Genomic DNA, 26,163 nt, shown 5'->3' with positions numbered 1-26,163 from the left:
CTGTACTTTGGCAGGGGGTTTTCAGTACCTGTGGGGCTGAATAAGTTATGTAAAAATAAATGAATATGCTCGTTATTCTGAGGGACAAACCAGATTCTCCTCAAACCATCACTGCCACCACCTTAGGTAGGTTCTTATTTTATTGTGGCACTGGGATTTTAACTGAGTTGCAGAACAGCCACCCAGATCGTGGTGTGGAGCTGAGGGCTCTGTGTGCGCAGCAGGTACACCCTGTCCGTGCCAGTGTCCCCTCCACCCCCCTTCCAAAGAAACCCGTCGCTGTATGCTCAGGTGCTGCCTGAAACCACGGTGCATCAGCCACCTCTCCTGACACCTATGTAATAAATGACATTTTTAAAGTGGGTGACTGTGTTTAGCGCCAAAGCAATGTGAGGATGTTGCAAAGGAGGAGATGAATGCTCATAACCATGTTCTGCTGTAGTGATTTAATTTCTTCTACTTTCTACGCACAAATGTGTGTGTGCTCTCCCCAACCTCCCCCAAAAACCAACCAAAAGTAAAGCCAGTGAAGTAGGATTTAAGTTTACAAAAGCTGGACTTTGCTCGATGCTCACTCCCTTATTTTATACCAAAGCAGAATCCAGATCATTGTTGCTTTGAAGCGAGTACTGTGCTCAAACCTCATGTGAACCCACTTTGCCAGACAACAAAACTAGCAATGTTCTTCCACAGGTGTTGTAATTGAATGTTTCCAGCTTCTCTCATATGCCTGAAGGGAATGCTTTTGGGTATTGCTGTGTATTTGTACTCCTTTTTGTATACATTCACATCAATTTTTTAAAGACCTACTGAAGAATTTCTGCTGGGCTGCTTGAACATGCCAAGCTGGGCTGCTTGAACATGCCATGAACTTTAAAAATAGCTGTTTGTTTCACTGTAGGACTTTTTTTACATACTTGCATACCAATATATTTAGTATATATATATTTATTTATCCAGATGAATACTGTCTTTTTATTGAAACAATCACAAATATTTCCTGCATATTTTCAAGGGCCAAAGCCAGAAGTAAATAGAAGTTGAGTTTAATTTGGGGTGGATATTTTTTGATGTTTAATTATAAACTGAGTATAATTGCACTTTTTTCTTCTTTTTAAATTCACAAGCAAAATACTCATAAAAATTTACAGTTACTTGAAAATTGCCCTATAGCATAAGACTGTGAATAGCTTTAGGCTAAATGAGAATTTCTAAGCCTTATTTTTGGGAAATGCCCATTTAAAAGAAGGAAGAATATAAAACAGGCTTATTATATTAGAAAAATAATTAATTAGAAAGTACAGGTGAATTTAATCTTATTTGTCAAATGTCAGTGAGCACTTGTAAATGAGAACTTCTATATTATTGCAAAGCAATGCAATTTATATTCTTTTATTCAAGAGAACCAGAAGGATAGATAGGAGAATCAAAATTTCATCCTGATGCTGCTTCATAGAGGACTTGCTGTAACCTAAGTAAAAGCTATTGGTTTGTATGAATTCTGTTTCATTTCATCAGTTTCTATCCATTTAGTTTGATCTTCTGCATCACATTATAAACATGCAATTTGACAAGAATGCATAAGTAAGCAATACTGACAAGGGTTCTTAGTGGCTGTTTATAGTACTTAGGCAATTTAAAGCACTATCTGAAATTGTTTCATGTTATCTAAAATGCTTTTGAACCAAACCATGCTAGACAGTGCATTGCTACAAAATGTTTAAAAAGTGTCAGCCACCCCCAGGTACTGAAAATGAAGATGGGAAAAGAGGCTTCTCAGGCCTTCTGCAGCAGTGTTTTTGGAGCAAGATTTCCTTCTAATTAAAAGCCTCGCCAAGGACGATACTTATAATCTCTTGTTTCTATGGAAATGAGGAACATCACTAAGTAACTTTTTTCTTTTGTGTAGTTTCGAAGCTTGTGTAAGTCAGGGGAAAGGCCTTCGTTGGTTCCAGTATCTCGAGTCAAGAGAGGCAAATGTTCAGTAGTAGTTACCAACAAATAACTTCTTTTGATACAGGAACTGTTGGGCAGAGTTAAGAAAATGCAACATTCGAGGTGTCTGTAGCTGTTAATGAATGTGCAAAAAAACCCCAACCAAACAAAAATCCACCAGGCAGAACAGTTTCGGTACAGCATGAGGCAGGGCTATGCCTGAGTTCACGAAGACTAGATGTGGAGGAACAGCTCAACATCAGATATGTTGTGTTAGCCTAGATATTTTTGAGATGTGGTTTATTGCTGTACTACATGAAATCGTAAGCAGAGGTTAGTTTCGGTGATGGTCCTTTAGCAGAAATGCCATTAAGACGTGCACTTCACAAAGGCAAGTTTCTCACCATTTATCCTTCTACTCAAGGTTCATGGCCAAACTGTAGAAATCAGACAGACAATATGTGACTTCAGAAACATGATTGTAAAGAAAACTGATTAGATGTCGCTTTTTATCCTGAACCAATATTGAAGGAAAGCTTTGTAATGATTTCAAGATACCTCGTGAACCTGCAGGTCTTGTCTTTCATAAGGAATTGTGGAAATTGTTGGTTTGGAGTTTGTTTAGTTCTTGTGCTGGTGACTTTGTATCTTCATAGCTTTCTGAAGCCTTTACCTGTTGGCTGATTTTTGCCCTACTTAATCTCTACTGCCATTGTATGCTGTGGGATCTCCTAATTGTTGTATTCTGATAACTTATGAAACTATTATATATTAAATCTGTAAAATATTTTTTTCTGTAAGTGTATGGGTTTACAGACTAGGTGACAGTGAGGTGAAACGCAAACGTTTTGTAATAACTTATCTTTGATGACGTACCTAAACTAAGAACCTCACCTTTGGCAAGAAGCTCAGTCTTCTACTGATTGGTACAGATACCGTCCATGAACCACATAATTTATTTTCCCTATGTGCTGTTTCATCTGTAGAATATTTATTTATTTATGTGTGACTTTAAAATACCTCTAAACCAGAAATGTACAATTTTAATGTATGATTTTATGACTTTTAATCCCACTGTCTGAATCTCCCATTGGAGAATCCCTTCTTACTGGTAATCTTACATTTGCATTTTGAATTTGAAAGCAATAAGAAACTTAGATTTGCCTCTAGTTTAGTATTAAATATTTCCTCTTTCTATCTAGGTGTTTGTAATTTCAGGTGAAATTTCGCACATTCTGTGGGGAAAAAAAACTGTAGCATTTGATTTCTGAAGCAACATAATTAATAGGAAAAGTGAAATAGTAAATTATAACTGGAAGATAGTATGTCATACAATTAATTTAGCCAACAGAGTGTACTAGAACACTGATTTTATATCAATTACATATTGCCAAATGCCATGAAGTATTCTTAACAGTACTATTTGATACTCAGATTTCAGACAACTGGCCCGGATACAGTCTGGATTTGTTCACTTATCCTCAGCACTACTACGGAGATCTGGAATATGTGCTCATACCTCATGGCATTATTGTTGACAGGTATGTGTAGTTTGAAAGTTACTAAATAAATTCTTTGGTCAGTAGTATTCTTTTTTATAAAGCCTGTCATCCACAGACAATGCGTATATAACATTTGTCCTAAAATACTATATTAGCAATTCAAAAAATAATTTTATTTATTTAATTTGGAAAGTAAATAAATGCATGAAGGTTAGGAAATGCTAGTCTTGTAGTTGCCTTTGTAACTCCTGGTCTAACTTCTCTCACCTAATTTCTGATTTGGGCATTGAGTGAGACAGGGGTCCCACGAAAAGAGGAGTGTGATCGTATAGTGAAATTGGCGCTGGAAGGTAGATTACAAGAGAGCTGAACTGAAGGTGAAAGGGCAAGTACAAAGCTTTGTATATAGTTATACATGAATGTCCCACTTGCACTCTAACCATCTTGTGTTTTTAATTCAAAAAGGAGAAAAAACTACATTCAGTTATGTACAACTTTGGCAAATCCTAGTACAAATCATTGATGCTGATTAACCTAATGGTTCCCAACTGCACCATTGACTTCTGCCATTCAGCACAACCGAAAAGTGTGTTGTGGACTGTTTGGGTCCAGATGCTAGGTTTGAAGGGTGGTGGTGGGAAAGCTTGATCATCCCTCATTCCTTACCTTGGAATATTTCCCATCTGCTCTCAGTGTAGGCATTTGATGGTGCTTCGGTGTTTGTGGTAGGCCAGTTCAGTGTTCATGCTCAGTTACTATTTTGACATGCTGTTAAAAATCTTACGAAAAAAAGTTACAAAATGGAAACAGTAATTTTCAACAGTATATTTATTAGGAATATCTCAATGGAATTCCGTGGGACATTTTCAGCCTGCAGCTTTCAACCTACCGCATTTTGACAGCCGGTTGCAAGTGCTGTAATTGTTGGAACTCCTTGAAAGAAAATTGTAAACATCCATCATAAGGAAGAGTTATGACTCCTGCATTTGTTTTTAAACACAAGCTTTCTTTCATTGCCTTTTCAGTTACCATTGTGTTGAATTTTTAATCTCTTTTGGTTAAGGTCAACTGACTTGTAATTGCTCTTTTTTAAAAAATAAATACATTACAACTTCACTTGTCATACAATTCAATATAAATTTGTTTGAAGTAAGTGTTGAACTCCAGTCTTATTTTTGTAGTCCAGCAGAATGAACTTCACTGTTTTTTCTTACTCGAGCAGAAAAAAATAATTTTATTCTAATGGAAAAGGATGCAGAACTGAATATATTGTGATCATGCAAAATTTTCATGTAGGAAGAAAGATCAGCACTTGAGAAAATTCTCTTGTCAGTTGGTAGCAATTAAATATAGGTTAAAAACCTGGTATGTTTTTATTTAGAAATTGAAATGAATACATTTTTGCCTGTACTGGAGTTCATACTCTCTTAAAATGCAAAATGGTACTTGGTTTTTTTGGAAATTTCAGCTCCTCAGACAATCTCAGGAAGAATATAAAAAAATTAAAATCACCAGAGAAGTATTTCTTCTTACTGAAAGGTTTTCCCCGTTATTCTCAGACTTGACAAAAGATGATAAAAGACTATTTTACTAATCTTCAGTAAAGTAAGTGTAATTCTCTTAATAATCTTCATTCTTACATCAGTTAAAGGAATTATATATTTGAGGTGAAACAAGATGATCTAATGATATCTTCCATTTTTCAAATCTAAAAAATACTAATTGCTGCTATATGGAATTTATCTGAGCATTAAAAATACAAAGATCTGAAAATAAAATGACAACTTTTGCTCATAACTAGTATATTATCTTCAATATAGGGCTTATTCTTCTCCAGTACATGCATACATGTAGATTTCACTAAAGTTCAATGTATTCATGTAGTGGCAAATGGATTCCCATATTACAGTGGGTAGAGGAAAAGAATAGGTGAAAAATGTAATCCTGAAAGATATGGGATAAGTTATAGGATTATTTAATAAAATGCATCCTGTAAAGAAGTCCACTCACCGAAAATACTAACCTAATTCAGAGAGCTATCAAAGAACTTTCCAACGAAAGTGTTTACAGAAAATAATGCAGTGAGCTGTGTTTCCTCAAAACACCAGACAACATTGTTCAGTTTTATGTGATACCTGCTTTACATCTCAAAATGACCTGGTACCCTGTTTTAGGTCTAGAAATGCCATCTACCTTGCTCTTTAGAAATCAAAGCTACTTAAGATAAGCATTCATGTTTATTATTTTTATCTTGAAAATTTATGTACAATTGTATGGCAGAAATGTGTATCTTTTGGTTTCAATCATCCGCCATGTTGTGTTTGCAAGGCAGAATTGTCAAAGAGAAGACAGATATGGGAACCCTGCAATTCCGAGTTAATTGGAGCTTATTATTCTCACGTGTGTGACCTTGAGCAAGTCACTTAAGTTCTTTGCACTCTTCTTTTTTGCTGTGTGAAATAGTGATAACATACACTCTTTATAAAATTTTGATTGATATATTTCTTTATACTATTTGTGTATAGTTCTATAACAATTGTAGGGGTAGTGTTTTCCAAAGCCTATCAGTGAGAAGTATTTTTTAATAATCTTCTTCCCTATCTTTCGCTTAATTTATTGTTCTTGGGTAGTAACTAATGTAACAAGTTAGGTGGTTGCACAGGAATATTTTATATTGATGTTTCCTGTGAGGTAAAACTGAAGGCTAAGTTGTATTTTTTACTCCGAAGTGTCTGAAATGCTTCTGAATTCAACATATGATGAGATGTGTTACTCCCTTTTCTATAACTGGGGAATTTATGCATTTAAGGTTAACCAGTTTGATTCACATGCTTTGCATCTTGCATCCATCACTCTATATCCGCCTTCTGTGAACTTGATCAAAAGCCAGCCAAATCAAGACACTTAAACAGACTGTCAGTCAAGCTATATAGTCACCATAGTGTTTCTTTGTAACCACATGGGAAGCATACCATGAACTTAGAGAATCTGCATCTAATGTTATTTTATCCTTAATTTTTTTTGCCCCAGGACAGAACGATTGGCCAAAGATATTATGCAAGACATTGGAGACAATGATATTGTGGTTCTCTGTGTCCTCAAAGGTGGCTACAAGTTCTGTGCTGACCTTGTGGAGCACATTAAAAATCTCAGCAGAAATTCAGAAAGGTTCATCTCCATGAAAGTCGATTTTGTTAGACTGAAAAGTTACCACGTAAGTCAACAACTTATTTATGTAGATTCTGGTTGTATGTTCATAATAAATAGTGGACTTTGGTAAATGGGAAATTTCACCACCCCCAATTATAAGAAAAACAGTGTCAAAAATATTTTTGTTTGAAAAACCTATGAGGTTTTGTTCAAAATATTTGGTCATGTCCCTTTATACTTTATGGATAGTATGAATAAGGATATGAAGCATCCTCAAGCTGTATTTTTTTTATTTAGTCTGTCCTCACTTTTGGACAGAAAATTATTCAAGTTTCTGTCATGTAAAATGTCAGCATGTCGTTTGTTCTCAAAATCCTCAATAGGTCTGTCAAGTTTATTTCATGTAACTTTATTTTCCACCCCCACTTCCACATAGTTTGGCATAAGTGCAAGATGATAAATCTATGTCTTATTCTAAATGTTTAATGCTAAGTAAATGAAATGCTTTCATCTTCATAACATGCAGTTTACATATTAGCAAAACATACCACTAGATGATGATAGTGTTTTATAAGAAAATGAAATAAGCCATTGAACTAAATCCAGTGTTGAGGTAAGGATCAAGACTTCCTGTTATCTTCAGAGGAAATTATGCAATAATGATTCATTTGTTTTAGTGAAGCAATGGTAGTGGGATGACCGGCCTTTTTTTTACAATGCCTGATTACAATTTCTATTTGCATAAGCTATACATTTCTATTCCACCTCCACAGTGAGGGAGCATTTCTAGAAATAAGTTGTCCTAGAAATGTCTGAGTAAATACACTAAATAAATGGAGTGATAATACCGTTGCTCTCTGAGCACAAATGCAACTTGCTGAGTCCAGTAGGTCCCACAATAATGCTACGTCCTTTCCACAGACAGAGATTAATTTGTCGGCATTTTGCTCCAACGCCAGTGACCATAAACTTTTCCTAACTTTCACAAATCCAGTCTGAACTTTTTCCATCATGGAAGAGAAATGGATGAGAGCCTTTTGTAGCCATTTGTTTAGGATTTGGTCCTGGGACTTCTCTTTGAAGAATTAGTCATGTCTAGTGCAATACTAATATTGTACAATTTCTAGGTATTTAGCAGTATTACAGAACTAATTAAGAAAGTAAAATATAATGTTTGTCTCACATGAAGGCACATGGAAATTATACTCATATTTTTTTGGTGTAGTAATTATAGCATTTCAGTAATACTGCTTGGCGAACAGTGGAATTGCTTAAATTGGTTCTTATTTTTTACCTGGCATTTAAGGAATGCACGTGCTTTTCCTATTGGGTCATCTTTTATCCCGTATGAAGATACCCTGGTGTTAAATTTTCTTTCCTTGGTGACCAGTCAACTCTTATTAGTCATACTAACCCATAACCAATGAGTGGCAGGAGATGTATACCTCAAGTGTGGATATCTTCACATCATTGCTTAGGAAATAAAATAAAAGCATGTTATATCAGGCTGAAACTGCAATATAAATTTTGTTATGCAGGATGCCATTATCAAGACTTAAGTCCTAGATGATCTTAGCATGCATCTTAGCATGCACATGGCTGTGCATATTTTGGATCTTAGCCTCCTCATGCTTTAGCAGGAAGGTAGCACCTTCCCTACAACTAGTGCTTGCATCTAGTTTTTTAGAAAAGAAATCCTTTTTTTCTTATAAATTCTTCCAAACAAGTGTCATGTATTTAGAGCCTGAAGCTATGCTGGATTTAGTGCTTGGAACAGTGCTTGATATCTGCCTGGTCTTGAGAAGCTGAATGACACTGCAGTATAAGTTTGGAATGATGCTAATGTTGGTGGATTCATTCCATGAGATATGCATAAAGGTAGTACTGACTAAAGCACTAGTACCACTACCTGCCATCCCTTGCGTTTTAGTTATCGTTGTGTCTTGTCCAATTGCAGGTTTTAGAGAACGTACCCTTGTCAACATAGCCGTGGTCAGAACACTTGGGGAACTAGCTGTTTACTAGTTTGAGTGACTCTTTGTCCCAGCCTTATGTGAGACTCCCAAATCCCCCACGTCAGTTTATTCTGTAGTATCATACCTCTCACAGTGTTTTACACTTTAATCAGAGGCAAATAATTACAGTGTTCGAGGTGAGACTCTACATGAAGTCTTGGAGCATCACAGATTCCACCCCTTTGCCTCCCTTTGCCTTTTCTGTTCCACTTTCTATTAAGACTTATTACTGCTCTGAACCCATTTTTCTCTCTTTTTATTCCTTTTTCATTCTATAGACACTGTTCTTCTCACATTATTTAACCTGCTTCCTTTTACTAACTGTTCTCTATTTCTCTCCTAAAGGGAGTCCTTCAGATATGTCTCCCTTCCCCCCTTCCAGCTGTTTAAATCCAACAACTAATTTCAGATCAGACTCATGGGATTTTTGAATTGTCTCATTCCAACTTCAATACTGAAAGGTTAGTCAATTTTTAGAGGTTGTAATTTAAAGTGGGATTTCTTGGTTTAAACATGGCAAAAAGGGCTGGTAATTGTGACCCAAAGTCAGATCTTGGCATCAGTGAAAGTGCATCTTAACTGCAAAGCATCAGCAGAAAATGTATTTTGATGTCTGGTGTACAGACATGATTAACTTTAACTAAAAGGAGATTGCAAATATGACTAGCTTTGCATGGCTCTTTGTTTTTCAAACCTCTCATCATATTCCAGACACTTAACTAAGATATTAAGATCTGCTTTCATATTATGTAGCTGAAAGTTGGACATGTAAATTCTTTTTTAGAGTTACTCATACGTATAAATTGATTTTTGAAAAAAGCATAGTGCATTTAGATTCTCTAGATATTAATGAGATGAGTGGCTGTTTGTACTTCCAGAATCAGGATGGTTTTATCTGGTTTGCAAAGTATTGACATATGTGCCTAAACTTGGACATTTTTATGAGAAAACCTTCTGTGTTTTTCAAATGATGTCTTAGTTTCATTACCTCAAATCGGCATGTCAGTTTACTGAATTTAATATATATGCAGGTTAAGTGGGAAAACACCCTTTGTTTATTATTTTCAGAGGAAACAAAGTGGAATCGAACTTGGGAAACTGTAGCTTAAAAATAATGTGGCTATACTGTTTATACTCTACAGACATCAGTATTAGTTCTTAGACATTAAACAGAATTCCTGAAACTGAAACTGGAGGTGCAGCCTGAAAAATATGAATGAACTTCAAAGGAATGTTGCTTGCTAGTCACTAGGAGGAAACTTCTAGAGGATTATGTGGATTTGGTCAATCATGTAATTTTTTAAAATGAATACATTATTTATGGTTTCCAGAACATAACTAATAAAAAAACGTGAACCTCTGAATTATAATCCATGCATAATGGTGGCATTGAAGTCTGCTCACAAACAAATCCATTGATATGATCTGTTTCCTCTTCAGCCTCCAGTTGTTTGAAATGTATTTACAACTGTTGGTTATTAATCTTGGCATAAACAGGACCATTAGTGCTGCAAAATTCCAAAAACAAGCAACAAAACAAGCATTGTTTAGTAGAAATCTGAATGTTTTTGCTGTATGAAGCCATCTCAGTAAATAGTTTTGCTAAATCTCTCTGCTGTAGGAGTAAGGAAACAGAGGGATTTTATGAGTAACTTGAAAGCCAGTTGGTAAATGTAGTAAAATAATTTATTTTTCTGCCGTGTAGCTTTACTTCTCATGCATCATTACTAAATGCTCACATTGTAAAAAACACAACAGCATGAGGCATCAGACTGTGATCAGAGTAGAGAAAGGTGTAAAATGTACTTTCCTGCTTTGCATAATAACCTATTCTTATTAAGTATAATTTTGCTGTATGGAACTTGGTTTTTTTAAGAGTAGTATGAACATCTGAAAACAATATATTGTAATCCTGACCCTAAAAAGCAAGTAACTTCAACATGGTTTTATTCATTTAACAATAAACAACAACAAAAGAAACAACTAAGTGTATTCCTTGCATTTAATTATTCGTATCTGTACCCAGACTCTTCACCAGTGTTACAATGATTGTTTATCTCCATGGCTGTGTGTCATGAAAACACAGCTATGATCTCCTGAGAAAACTGCGCATCCTGAGATGAAAGAGAATCCACATTAGCTTTTGTACTTACAGGTTTTCTCTTGTGCAGGTTCTGAGTTCCCTTTATTTTACTTCATGCACACAGTTTAGCTGATGACCCTGTCATCTTCTTGATGCTGAGTAGCCATGGAAGAATTACAAACTGGAGGCTACCTGGTAGAATGAATTCCTATCAACTTTAAGGCCAAATTCTGCAATAATGTCACAGAATCGAACTCCAATTTATCTTTAAATTCTCATTTTGACATGCAAATAAATATCTTCAGTGTAGGTTTATTTATTTAATTTGGAGACAGGTTGTGCACGTACTAGACATTAAAAAACTAAAATATACTTTTTTAACCTTTTTCAGATATATGGCTTGCAGCCAGCACTGTAGACAGTGAACAGCTGTACAGAGAATTTTTCAGCATGATATACTTTATAAGCTAATGGGCAACAAAAATATGACATTAATTTAGTCCACAGAAGCTACCAGTGTCAAGGATAACCTTAAAGTTGTTGCTATTCTGAGAAATGTGTTCTAGTGATTGTAGACTGTGCTGCCAAATAGATGTCTTATGGGCAAGCCAAAGCTGAGAGATTTGGGACTAGAAAGCTACTCCTAGAATTGCCAAAGGGATTTTATCTCTGTGTACTTTTCCATGTTTATGAATGGATAAAATGGCATTTGCACCCTGAAGTAGTAGTATCTTTTTGAGTGAAAGCTCAAACCTGCTAAATGAATGAGTAAAAGGTCCTTTACAGTTCCAAGCCAAAGATACTCCCAAGTCTTAAGCAGGCACTGGTGCTTTCTCTGTATCTCTGAGGCTTCAGTTATTTCCTGAAACTTAAAATTAAGACCAGAGCTGGTTAAGAAGGTGAGGAACAGTGGAAACAGATCATATTTTGTGTGGATAGAATGTTTAGAGATGCTACAATTCACAGTCCTCCTAACTGTTTCCAAATGTTCATTTTCCAAGTGTCAAGACTTGTTTAAAAATAGAATATTTTTCATGAAAGAAACTAAAAACACTTCTACATGCAGAGGCATCTTATTGCAAAATGTCAGCCTCAGAGACACTCAAGCTTTCCAGAGAAATAGCTGAAAATGTGTTAGTAGCGGAAGTTGTCCCAAAAGCTTATTCTTGCAATTAGCTCATGAATTTTAAAAGAAATTTACAAAAATGTAATGAGAAGAATGTCAGTCTCTTTGGTTAAATTGTGCCTGGTGTTATTAGAGTAACAGCATGATTCAGGGAACTTTGGGAATTAACTATCCTGCCAGCTTCACCTGTACATCAGGTACAGATAGTGGTTTGGTGTGAAAACAAAGACATGGGAAACGAGTCTCTTTTCTGATTACATCTTCACTGGCTGGAACAGCAACAGCTGCCAGTTCATTCCTGGCAACTGCAGTGCCCTCCTGCCAGTCACACTTGCCAGCTCAGCTGCTTCTGAGCACTTCCTAACCTGTCTCAGCCCAGATGAGGTCGGTTACCAGAGACTTTCTGTTTGAACTGCTTCATCTCCCTGGATTCATTTTTACTGACCCAGATGCACACATTCATCCCAGCCTGCCAGCAGCCCCTGCCAGAGGGAGAGTTACAAGCAGCTGGGGACAGCTTGTGGGCAGTAACTTCTTTAGTCAGCACAGCTTCTTCTGGAAAAAGGACTCTGACCATAGTCAAGGGATCCTCATTATCACGTGTGCAAGCCTCAGACTCCCCTTATCTGAGAGGTGCTCCTCAGAGGTATCAGAGGGAGCATGGATATTTCAACCCTAATTATTTTTGTGACCCAACCTGCTTTTAATAGTGTTCTAAGGCAAACTGAAGAAGGCGGTACTATATGTAATAAAATGTGACCTTAAAATTTAGTGTCGTGAAACTTCTCAGGACTGGAGGCAGATGCTCTCCTTTCTAGGCACCTACAGCTTCCATTTAACATGATGGCAGAGTTGTGAGATATGAGAACTTAAATTCATCACTCGCTCAAGGCTGTCTTGAGTGTAAGGAGGAAGAAAATGTTTCTGATTCAAGTTATTTTAATTAAAAAATACAGTATTTTCCTGTTGGACACTGCTTAGGGGCTTGGACTGTTACTAATAATATAAGTAGGCGTTAATTTGTGGGGATAGTTCAGGAAAGGTCGTAATAAGCCTATCGTACAGACAGTTTATCAGGTTTATCTGTAATGTAAGACTTACTCATAGAGGGGTGATCTCTGTGTGCATCAGATAACACACCTACACACCACTTAAATATGTTAGCACCATCTGAATTCTTAGTGGGTTTTTTTTTTAAGTATGAGTAAGTGTTTCAGTGACTCACACATAAAAGATTTGGGGAACCAAACAGCTCAGCCGGGGGAGAACTGAGTAGGAAGCGGCCTGATTGCCATGGGGACAGAACAAGAACAGATGTGGCAGGGAAGACAGAATGGTACCGAGTTGTGCTGCAGCTCTCCGGCAATATCAAAATACTGTTTTAAGGCATTTATGGGGCATATTAAAGCAAGTCATTACTTGCCTTGTCAAGATACTTTTCATTTTTACCTATTGTTCCCTGTTTAGGTATTACCTTCCTTTATACTGATCTGTGATTTTTAGCCGTGGAATTCTTTGTTCTAACTGAAAAAATGTACTGTTTTCCTGTATTGTGTGTTGATACTCTGTTCTTCTGGACTTCAGATCTAATGCAAACTCCACAAGAGGTATTTTCTAATCTTTCTGGAGAAATTTTTCTCCCCAAGGGTCACATTTTTCTAACAAGCTGTAATGTTTCCTTTTGAAAAATGTTTTCCAATTTGAAATAAATGTTTTTGATTACAGTATGTTACAGAGGGTACAGCTACTATGTATAAATGGAAGTTTAGATGTGAAGTTAATTTCTCGTAAGTTTTTTTAATACGTGGTTTTTTTTTACATGAGCTTAAATCTTTGGTATTTTGAGCAATCCAGATTTCTGGAATATCTTAACATTTGATACCATGGATGTTTTTAGAATTGGTCAGTTTTAGAACAGATTCAAAGCATCAAGGGATTTCATTAAAAGCATTCAAGAGGTCATCTTTTCAAAGAGTTTGATTCTAAAGTTCCCCTGGATACAATATTTGTTGTAAAGCAGTGGTTTGATACAAAGACTAAAAATTGATTTTTAGTTTTAGTAAAATATTTTGTTTCATATTCCGCCAAAAATACAGCAAGCGACTACTAAATTATGACATTTGCAGCAATACTGTATGTCATCATTAGGAGAGACTGCAGTCCATATTTTCAGTCTGCTTTACAGATTTTTACAGTGACAGGGAGATATGCTCTTACATATAAGAAAGGTCCAGAACATAATGGTTGCTAATCCTGTTGTACAAATAAGATCTGATGAGTTTGAAAGTATTGTGACATCTTTATGCATTGAAAAAATATCACCTCGATTACTTATTTGGATGCTAATAATATCATTTAGTGTGTGGCTTTTTATATTAAGATCTGAAATGGGGCAAAATTAATTAAAAATGCCAGAGGGTTCTAATTTTCCCAAGGAATTCTATGACTCTCTTTTATTGGCATCTCTTAAATGCTGTTTCTTAAAACAGATCATAGGATGTGCAATGTTCATGTAGTGCCACACCCCAGGGGTGCTGTAAGGCATAAACCAAAAAGGTTACTTTAAAGGAATATAGCAACAACAAGCAGTACTATATTGTTGCAGTGCTGATCTGTGTGAAGAATACAAAATTCTTTTCCTTCCTCATTTGATAGACAAGTTATTTAAAAAGAAAACAGATACTATAAAATAACCTTGCAAGAAAACTCATAAAGGATATGTGTGTTGTCAAAAGTTTCCAAGTTGTCACTTTAGCCAAGGGACTAAACGTAGTGGTATGAAAGAGTGCGCTACTGAGTTGTAAGAGTCAATGATACACCAGACGCCAGATTGCTCGAAGTGACTAAGCATTTTAGGTTTTTATCAGTCTCATCTTTTGTGGATTTGCTTACACCTATCTGTCTGTTTTCTCAGCCTGTGGCTATTTGACAAATTTGAAGATTCTTCTCCTACCTTTCTTTTATCACCAAATCCTAGGAACTGCTGATAGTCCAGGTCAGAAGGTTAGTACTTTGTGCTTAGTCTAGAGAAAGCAGTTTTCTCTTGTGCTTTCAGAACCCCCCCCCCCCCAAAAAAAAAAGGGACAGGGGGTTTAGTACAGAGCTACAAATTCACTGTACTAGATTTTTCACAGTATTCATTTACTTTCTTCATTACTTTACCACACAATTAAAAAAATGGGGTAAGATGCTACATATGGATCTAGTAGTGTCCCAACTGGCATGCCGAGATCCTCTGTTGATGCTGGGAGACATGACTTCCAGTTCTGCTGCTGTAATGTTCATGCATTTCATGCTAAACAATAAATGGGTAAAAGACAGGTTCTCCAGTTCACATGGACTTGAACCCAAACTGACTTTTCCCTAGCTGAGTCCGGTTTGGTTGGCCATAGCATCCTTGATCTCCTTTATGATTTCTTCATTACCATAGCATAGTAACAGGAGGAAGCTTTTCCCTACAATCTTTAGCTTATGGTGGTCTTCTGAGAGCTGAGGAGGAAAAGAAGCCCAAGTCTCCTATTCCAACAGTGTGAGCTTTTATTACTTTATCACAAAAGGTGGACACCTTTAGTAATACCTCCTGGCAGTCCAAAATGAGTGCCTGAGTAGGATTATGGCAGTAATTTCCTAAACTGTTCTTTTGCCAGTAAGTTTTAAATTGTACTTGCCTTCCATCTCTGCAGACAAAGTATGAACCTTATCTCACAGGACTGAACAGCCCTATGAAATTGTTAGTACCTTTTCTTACCCTGCAACATATGCAGATTTTGTTCCTATGTTTTAAATGTTATCTTACAGAATAAAAAGAAGTTATAGTACAAGGAAACCTCAGAATACACTGTGGAAACTAACCTGAATTTTGAGGATATATTGTGTTTCTGATTTACAAACAATTCAAAACATGTGGTATCACATGTTCTTGATTTCAGTTCTTGCTGATCTTTTTAAGTGTCCAGGTGCTGTTTGTGCCATATGGGTATATGTGGTGCTGCAATCTTACTGCCTCATCCTTAAACAAAATTGCCCATTGAAGCAATACCAAGCAAATAAATAAAATTTAATTGCTAAACCAGAAAGGAAAATAGGAAATAATTAATCATCTATAATCCTTCTTAGCCAAGTTAACTGGTCTAAATTGTGCTGCAATTTACAACAGTTTGGCCCTTTTCCTGTAGAGTTACTTTATGTTTATGCCAATAAAACTGAATTTGTATCTCTGTTTAGAGATTTTAAGGAAGGTTTTACCCACAATAAAACTACAGAGGTAGATCATGTATGCACTCATGATTTTAGAAAATTTTCTTTATTTGAAAATATTTGAAATATCTTTATTCCGTGTACCTGCAGAACTTATTGATAGGTGGAGATAGTGTTGAACACATGTGTTCAACAAAATAAGAGAGTGTAAAGAATTTACAGAATTACAGGTGTAATCTGTATTAACCTGTGTTAACTTCATTAACATTTCATGTGAGTTCACCTGTTGATATCTGAGAGTACACACATGAGAGATCACTTCCAAATCCCTTGACTGGGAAGGAAGAAGCTTCAATGGCAGTTTATGCTCCATTAGATACCAGAGAATCTCCATGGAAGCAACTCCTATAGGGGATGAATTTTCTAGTATCTATTTCAAGGTACCTTACCTTCTTTGGATTAAATACAGAGAAGGCATGCAGGAGTCCTGGTACACAAGAAATTACTGAATGTGTGAACGGATGATTGTAAACAATCCAATTTTTAATAACTTACTGTTGCCCTGAGAGTTGTTTAAGCTGAATGATCTGCCCTGCTTTTACAGCAAGGAGGAAACATACCCATGTGTTACCACAGGTCAGCCGATAAGGAGTACCTTGCTGTCAGTAAGTTCGTTGTTTGTGTTTCTTTGTCCAAAGCCAACTTCCTCATTGCAGAACTCTGGCCTTCCCTGGAACTGGATAGACTAGCCTGAATTTGAAGCACTTCCAAACCTGTGCAATGGAGTTGTTTTGTTATGGAATAACGACAAGGAAGAAAAAGAATAAAAAATAAGTGAAATCTTCAAATTAGTTGTACTGTAGATCTAACCATAGGGATGTAAAATATGTCTTACACTGTAGTACCTGGAGCTCAGATAGATATACCTATACCAGTTTAAAATTAACTATCTAAGGTAATGCTGACAATAGCAATAAGACAGATCTCAGCCCATCACAGTCAGTGGTGTGGTTACTAAGCAGCTGAGCAAAGCACCGTAGCCTCAACTTTAACAGAGATACACGAAACCATCAGTGCTTCAGTGCAAATGTACCCTTGCTGTCCCTGTGGGATAGGTGATGTTCTGACAGTGAGCGTATGCCAGTTGACTGTATTTGATTTCCAGTTGGTTCGGCACTGTTGGCTTGTTTGCAAGGTATTCAAAGCACCTCCTAGAAATATATCAGTGACCTCGCATTGGTGATTTTGAATGTGGGCGTGCGCCGGAGGTTGCAGTCTGCTCCTTGGTTTACATTTGATTCTGGGAAAGGGAACGCACACTTTCCAGTCTTTACTAGGAAGTGATCCATATCATTCCCAGTCATTTGCTAAGTCTCCAGCTTAACAGTACTTACTAGTTGTCCTGTGAATGTTGCTACTTAAGCCTGGATACTCCTTCTAGTTGGCTGCTATGAACCATGACAGTCCCTTTTCCGACCTACCCTCTTGAGATCCTTTCTTCTTAGCTGTTCTTTAGAGAAGAAACCTAAAATAGTAGTAGTTCAAGCATATGTTGCTTGTAAGTACAGCATCCTATGTATTACCATTCCACGGATGTTTTTCTTACTTCTGCTGATATACAGAGGATAATTTCATAGCCTATAATTTATACGTCATTTTGACTTTACCTGGTAGTCAAAACAGGTTAACAGATGATGTAAATGCCATGCTGACACTCCCTCAACCAACATATTCATATATTGAAGTACTTCTCAGGAGGCAGGCTGCAAAGCAAGTAAGCTCCATACTAGGGTGTCAGCATCCAAACTAGAACATCAAAATTTTCATTTTAATTATTATGTTGATGACTGAGATGGTAGAGCATGGTCATGTAGCAAAAGATATTATAATTATTGAAGAGTATATAATTTCAAAGCAGAAGTCTTTATAACTGCAGATACATCTTTCTAAACTCTGCCAATACCTGCAATTAATTTCTCCAATGCTGTCTTTTTAAATGCAGAAAGCTTGGTTATATTATGAATCAGTTTGCTGCAGCTAACTCACATAGAAGTAATATTTTTCTATTTAAAAGTTGTGTGACAGACATTGCTTCTGTGGTTTCACGCTTGAAAGATATTAACTGGAAAGTAATTTCTTGTCATATCTGCTCTCTTTCATCTGAGCACTATGTTTTGTTCTCAACTGAAAAACATATCTGTAGTATGTGTTGATTTGTATGCCAGAGTATACAGTTCTTAGGTTTTCTGTGATTTTCAATTTTTGTGCAGCAGTGTATTGTAGCCATGCATCTGAAAACATGTATCCATTTCATAAGTCAATTGTGTCCATGTGATGTTCTAAAATCTCAGCTTTTCTTTATTGTATGAACTACCAAGAATTTTGTTCAAATCATAATTATTCATTACCTTGGTAATTGTCATCTCCTTTTTGGCTTTAACACCATCCACCTTGTTCCCTCAGTGCCATTCAAAATGCAGCTGTCAGATCACCTTCAAAGTTACTGTTACCCTATCCAGTTGCTATGCTTCCTCCAGTATCGAATGCAAGTTATTGTTTTATTGAGGCTCGTTAAGACTCCATTCTTGGTGATCATGAACGCCACACACATGAGATCCAATTGATTTCATTATTCAGTGGGTAGACGCTATAGGTAAAATTATATTACTGCTCCAAGAAGTTTTGAGTGTAGAGTCCTATTAATCATGTGTGTAAAATTTTTGTAAAAAATCTGCAGATTGTTTGCTAATTTTCGTGACATAAGTTGGAAGAAATATTAGATTGGTTGTATCTTTTGAAATCTCTCCTCAAATGTATTTTACCTAGATTAAAATGAAACCTTTGAGTAAACATGCAAGCAAATGATCCTGGAGTGGTACAAGGGGAATTGTGTTAAATGTTTGTGTGAGACAGAGCCTAAGTGAGTAGTTCAGGATGTTACTAATGGAAAATAGTCAAGATCATTGCTTCTTATGTGCCTGTGGTCAATGCAATTGAAAATAATTTCTGTCTGCATGCTCAGTGAGGATTTTAGGAACAAAATATTGATCTCATCTCTTAAGCTGGGATTCATCTCACCTGGCTTCAGATTTCTCAGTTGGATGTCTAGGTGTAAGCTATCTGCTGTAAATTTCCCATATGGTGAAATAGATAATTTATGTGATCTATCTTGTTTTCTCCATGGATTATGAAGGGAGCCCAGGATGCATAGATTTAACTTTCAGATACCTAAATTAGGAACAGAGTAATCCTGTCTTTAATGAAGACATTTCAAGGTCATGGGTCGACTTATGAGAACAGAAGCAGCATAGATCACACAGTTAATGACAGTCTTAACAGAAAATATAAAGGTGAGGCCAAAGTAAATGTGAAGACTGAACTCTACTCTGCATCAAACCTATCAGTGAAGTGGTGCTTGGCTCTTGCTTTTCAAACTCTGCTAATTGTGGGTATAAATCAGAAACTTCACAGGCAGTAATTCTGTCCTAATCATTTCACTTAGCCATTAGGGAAGGATAAGAGAAGCCCTAGAGATGCTCTGTATTCAACGGCTTGAAGTTCCAAGGGACAACTGACAGTGATGGTCTGTCGATCACTTCTTTTTAGTCAAAACCTTCCTGGAAAACCCAGTTGTAGGAGATGGGATGATGGTGCAAAGTGAGAGAGCTGTCCTCATGGGAATCCTCAGGTTGGCAGATCTGCTTTATCACCCAAGTGGTAGAAATCAAAGTAGAACAGGTCTGATGGTCACATCCTTCTTTGTTAAGAATTTTGGGAAAAAAAGGTAACCACATTTTTTCCAAGAAATTCCATATGAACTGTGCAGACTATAGTAACTAAATGTGTGATAATGACCCAGTGTCCATATTTCATAATTTAGTTGTGCATTTAAGCTGTTATGTTAGAGCTATTTTTTTTGCCATGATTAAAGAATCTTTGTTTCAGTGATCCCAGTGTTAATGTACTCCAGATCCTGTTTCTTTAGCAGAGTAACAGCTGTTCACAGTTTGATGCAATTTTCAGATGAGCAATGTTGTTTATAATAAATTTTCCTGAGACCACCCAACTCATTTCACTTGTAACTTGAACTATGTCCAAGTGTTGATCTCAGGAGATGTAAAAGAGATGTAATAATTTTGTGCCCCACCCAGTTCAAAAGACATAACTTAGTATAGATGGAATTTAAATATCTATACTTCCAATCAACATAGAAAGTCAAAGTTTTGTCTTGCATGCTGTGAAAAACAGCATGAAATAGCAACATTATTCCTTTCATTCATCAAGATGTATGTTGACATCTGAAGATGTCTATTGACAAGGTCTGAATGAAACAAAATTATAAACCAAAGATGAACAGATGAAAAAGCACAACATAGCAAGTAAAACCAAAGAAATTGAGATTTATCCTAGAAAAAGCAGATTTATTAAACACAGAAAAAAAAATCAGAAATGCACTATTAAATATAGCTTGGGATGTGACAAAATGCATCATGTCTTGTTAGAAACCGCTGCAACAAATTTTGTGCTGCATTAACCAAAACATAGTGTGATTTTGATATGTCTCTATCTGGGACATTAAATATAATGTCAAGCATTTAACAGCAAAATTAGTGTCGATAAGGTTTAGGGATGTTAGAAAGCAAGTATTGAGGAACTTTGGGAGATGGAAAATGAACCTTTAATTCATGTCTCTGCGTTTATAAGAAGTCCTAGAGACTCAATCATATCAGTTTTGTCAAGGTACAGAACAACTCCCAAAGGAAAAAAGAAGCTCTGAATGATTTGAGACCGTGAAAATTAAACAGACAATTCTGAATTGACAGTAATTGGTACTGAATGAAACAGTACCATTTTTTTTTTTCTTTCCTGAAAGTTATTATACTTTATACTTAACATTTAGTGCAGTTTTATTTTGAGGTTATAAACTGAGAACTCAGAAAAAAGCATTGAGAGGTTCCCATGGCAACCATAGTGTGCACATTAACTATGTGAACATTATGATTACGGTAATGTGACATCGTGGTATTGACTCTTGCTGTTTGGCAGGTATGTATTTTACAATATGAGTTAATTGATGAATGTAGAGATACTTATAAATGGCATTAAAATCAATGATCTGATTTTTTTTTTTTTTTTTGCAAGAGAATTGCTCTACTGCATGATGCAAGTAATTTATTTAAATTTCTTGAAAGCATCTTGGCTGGAGGGTTCTGAGCTGCATTTTTCTATATGGTTTTTAGGCACAGTGAATACTTAGTCCTGTCCTCTGACAGTGATCGTTCTCCAGTCAGAAAATGAGGATTTTCATAATGGTGTGCAGTTGTGTCACAGCAGCCCATGAGTGAATACGCAGATTGACGGGATGCTCTGATCCCCCAGCTCTCAATGGCTTTTGTGTTTGCTTAACTGCTTGCCAGCAATGAAGATGCTATTTCAGCATCTTCCTTTCAGCTGGAGCCAGAAATACCAAATGCAAAGGAAATAGTGCTGCTGTGAAGACTGCTGAAAGAGATTGGGTTTTAGTTAAAAATAAATAAATTCATTAATCATTGCACCTCACTGTTATCTGTTTTTCCCCTCTCTTTTTCAGCTAGCAACTAATGGCAAACTGCCCCCTCAGTAATTCATGTGTATTGGTTGTTAATGAAATTCCAGTCTTTCTCATTTGGAAATGAAAAAATATTTTGTCACTGCCTTGGTTACACATGCTGTGGTAGATATTAGAAACTATCTGCTTTTTATAGTCTTATAATAGTCTTGACCTGGATATATCCCTGACTTTTGAAGAGTGACCTGTCTTGCTCTACAACAAAAGGTTTATGCTTTTAAGCCTGAAATTAAAATCTTCTCTATCTCCACTTTTTATTTAGTTTTAAAATAATCTTCTGCTTGCTTTTTTTTTTTCTTTCTGTTTTTCGTTACAAAAGTAAGAGAAATGTTGGAACTTATATTAGAAAACGTATGGGATGTAACCTTCATTCTTGCTCTAGCTCTGTTTCCCAGGAAACGAATCAGCGCAGCATGAAAAGGATCTAAAGCTCCTAGATCCAGTGCAGAAAAAGTGAATGCAGGTCTAAAAACTGGTTTTTAAGGCAATGACTGCTAAGGACCTCCTACAAAGCTGTGGTGGGAGAGTTTTTTGGAGAGCGGAGTCTGAGTAAAAGGGGAGTCTTTTGGTGGGTCTGCAGTACACAAACCTGGAGAAAACGTCATCTGGGCAATTCTGCAACCTTTACTTATGTTTCTCAGGAAGGCTGTATTAATTTAGACAACCCATTCCCGTGGGGACCACGAATAGTTCCTGGGGTTGTCAGTTTGCTTGTGATCAAGCGGCTGCAAAGGTGCCTTGGAAGTCCCTGGACTTCTGCCACCTGTGCTGTGAGCGTGGGCAGATGCAGTTTCCATCTGCACAGGCGTGCAGCTGTAACTGTGCCTCGTGGCAGGCGTGTGCATGCTATCTCCACCGGTGCTGCTTTCTGAGGGGAAAAGAAGAGCTATAAACCCCTTAGCCCAGTAAATCCTCACCTACCTTGTAAGTCCTGCTGGCCCATTATTGTTTCGTGGAAAAACATTTGACTTCAGAGCACTGGATTTATGAAATAAAATCAAAGTATTCAAGCATTGCATTTTTGGCAATTGTTTGTAATGATAAAGCTTCCTGATGTTACTAGTAAACTCCAGTGTCACATTGTGGTACTGCAGCTATTATTAAAATTGGATTAACACTGTCTTCCTATGGGTAGGGAGATTAGATTAGCACATGCACCAATTTGGCAAAAAACCCACATTAACTATACTTAATTTTGCTCTTGCTTGCTCTGGGAAGTTCATACAGCCTGGCCATGACTATATATTTTTTAATTTGCTACCTTCTTTAAGACCTCTTTTGTCTTAAAAGTAGGGCTTCCATATGACTCCCTTATGTGATCTTAACTTTATGTGCTGCTGTTAATGAAGTTGAACTAGACCTGGCTGAGAATTTTCCATCAGAACAAATTTCTCCTAGAAATGCCTGTAAAACCAATTTATCAAAAGAAAATGTTTTACTATTTTTTTTTTTTAACTTTTCCAATAGGAAAATCAAAGCATTTGTTGGGTTTAGTGTTTAGTTCAACCTAATTGACCGTATTTTATTTTACAGAATTGACCTCAAGGATTTTATCTTTGAGTTAGTTGAAAATACAAAAACAAAACTCTTGAAACTGTATGGAACACTGAAACTATTCTTGATAACAAGTGATAATTTTTGCAAAACTTTTTTAGCCCGAAAAAGATACTGAGTGAATTTCTTCAAAAATAGCTGAGTTGTCTGTGTGAGTGACAGATGTAAACACATTTTGCCTGTGTTTCTGAAGACTGTTCAAAAAAAAAAAAAGTGCTTCCAGGTGTTTGGTCAAGTGTTGAGATGCTCCTGTCTTCCCGTTGTGAAAGGGACAAAAACATTACTCAACACTTCTCATATTAAGAAATAACAAACAAGGAAACATTATGTATTTTAAAAAGAAAGATGCAACTTTTTCTAGTTCAGTAAAGCTTAAATACAACCAGGAGATGATAGAAGCCACAGGAACAAGTGAGAGTGTGGTTTTGTCATACACCAATACTAACGAACATTAGAAAATATTGGTAATCAAGATTGTGAAAGATCCAAAAAAAGTTAACATGTTTATGCTTTTATTTTATATAGTTATATCCAATTTCAAAGTTTTGTCTTTCTTCTTTCAGAATGATCAGTCTATGCAAGATATGCAGATAATGGGAGGAGACGATCTTTCAAAGCTGACTGGGAAGGTTTGTTAATTTTAAATTTAAGAAAGAAAATACAAGAAAACACTTGAGAAAAGCTGTGTAATATTGTGCATGGACTGTCAGATACTAATACTGGAATCAAAGAAATTTATTAATCTCTATTAAATTGCTGTAATGCCATTGCTTTCAGATTGCAGACACCCCAAAAGGTCAGAATGTAGCCCCTCCAGCCTAGTGTAGGGATTTCCCAAGAGTTATACATGTACCATCAGTGAGATTGTGGGCAAAATTTGTGCTGGAATCCTTCCCTTGAGCTTGTTTATGTCTTGGAGCTTTGCTTTTTCTGCCTTCGGTGGGTGCCTGCAAGCAAACCACACGTTGAGTATCCCTGTTGAATTCAGCATATGAGGAGTTTAATACAATTTTGCCTAATGAACAAAGTTCAGTTGTGGAAGCTTTCACTCAGATAATCAAATGGGATTTTTTATTATTTCAACATCAGGCTGGCTGCATGACTGAATTTGCTTTGCACCGTGCCTGAACATTGTGGTAATGGAAGAGAGTGGTTTGAGTCAGTGAAAAGGCTATTTTCATCCAACCATGGTAATACAAAGCAGTACTTTGAAGAGGAAGGAAGGCTGATTTCATTAGGCAAATGGTCTATGTGGAAAATGGTCAGAAATGGATTCTTTACTTACGCATTAAGGCAACATAATACTTACCTTGTTATTTGCACTGTACGTGCAGTTCCTCTTTTATTAGCTGGCACTAAATAATACCAGTTTCATCAAAGCGTTCAAATGTAGCACTAGCAAACTCATTTGTTTTGTTGTACTATCGCACACCAGAAAAAGAAGAGACAAACCTAACTTTAAATATTTCATTAATATTAAATAAGTTTTGATGCAACTAGAACTTAAATGAAAAAAATGTTGTTATACATTTATATATATAAATATTGAATATTTTAGTGATACGTATGTCCTCAATTTGCACTTCTAAATACTCCTGCTGGGTGTTTGTTTCCAAACTATCACTAGATCATTAATCATGTTCTTGGGAAATATGAGTTCATTTGCTGCTTTCTAATATTCAAACACTGGAGCTACCTGTTTTTCTATGATGATTTTGAATATGTTTCTCTGCCTCACAGGCAGAACTGGCAGTGCACCTATTCATCTTGCATAACATTTCTCTTTCCCAAATAGTCCAAATACTTTCTAATCTTCCAGGCCCAGCTCCCCTTCTCCATCTTCCAATCTCAAATTTTCTTGATGAATGGTTCAGTTATTAGTATCATTTCCAGATATAATCTTTCTAGTATCATTCGAATTCACGGGGGCAAAACATTATTTTCTTTCGCAGGACTTTGTGTATTTGTGTATGTCCACATGTGTATGAGCGATAAGGAAAATTTGACCCCAAGTAGTTCTGCTCTTTCCAAAAATGAAGCAAATTGTTTTCTTATATTGAAAATCTTAGTGACCTTTTTTGCGTTGGCATGGTCTTCCTGTTCCCAGGTATGGAACAAGACTTAAAATTTGCCTTTCGGGAGGCTAGGAGATACTTGGGGAGACTGAACAGCAATATGGTTTAGGATTGTTGGGTAAGGAAGCTGGGATCTTGGATAGGCGTGAAGTGGCTGGTTTGGGAACGAAGGCGGTTGCTGATCAGAAAAGGAGCCCAGTGTTGGAAGCTGGGTGTAGAGAGGCTGAAGCGGAGCAGGAGGAGAGTGCTGGGACTGTCAGGAGAGCAAACCTGCTGAAAGGGCATGTTCGGCACTTGTTTGTACGTGTGGTAGTCTGACGCAGCTGATGTACGAATAATTAAATAGCATTTTCACTGTAACACGTGAGAATGGGGTTTCCTTAAGACTTATTTTACTGATTGAAAAGCTGGGATGCAAAGCTTGAGCTCAAATGTTCATACTTACATGTCTAAAGTTGGATATATGAAGGAGTGGCTTATGTCCACGGATGCCAACTCCTCCATCTGTTGTTGACATAAGCAATTAGTGCAAGTATTCAGCACATTTTACTAATCAGCCATTTGTGGTCTGATTCAGAGCCTCCTACAGTCCATGCAAATCTCTCCTTGAAGTGTTTTTTAGTACCTTAGTTTAGCTGCTGGCTGGCTTTAGTAACCATTCTCAGTCACTGAGTGAATTAGTGGAAGACTTACTGCTAGAATTCAACTTCCCTGCTTTTAAGCAAGCTGCATGTTTCTTCTGCCTGCTTGGAGTACTTATTAAGAAAAGATTGCAATTATATTGAAAAATTAATATGTCAGGTTATGTCCCATTAACTTAATGATCATGGAAGGTGTTTCCAAAAGTGCCAGCATGGGTTTGGAATGTAAGTTCCATTAAGTTTCTGTAAAGTTCAAAAGTATCAATAATGTAAACAG

The 26,163-nt window shown here is 36.5% G+C and overlaps 1 protein-coding gene across 4 annotated transcripts in view; it reads left to right on the top strand.

Annotated features, from left to right (window-relative positions):
* PRTFDC1 (phosphoribosyl transferase domain containing 1) overlaps nt 1–26,163 on the top strand; it is a 45,499-nt gene that overhangs the window by 868 nt on the left and 18,468 nt on the right. For all 4 annotated transcript variants that reach the window (XM_075746369.1, XM_075746370.1, XM_075746368.1 and 1 more), the window contains exons 2-4: nt 3,370–3,476; nt 6,468–6,651; nt 23,734–23,799. In XM_075746369.1, coding sequence (XP_075602484.1) covers nt 3,370–3,476; nt 6,468–6,651; nt 23,734–23,799 — 357 coding nt within the window. The remainder of the gene's footprint in view (nt 1–3,369; nt 3,477–6,467; nt 6,652–23,733; nt 23,800–26,163) is intronic.

Source organism: Balearica regulorum, chromosome 2 (assembly GCF_011004875.1).
Source record: "Balearica regulorum gibbericeps isolate bBalReg1 chromosome 2, bBalReg1.pri, whole genome shotgun sequence".
NCBI lineage: Eukaryota > Metazoa > Chordata > Aves > Gruiformes > Gruidae > Balearica > Balearica regulorum.
This window is presented reverse-complemented; position numbering and strand designations above follow the sequence as displayed.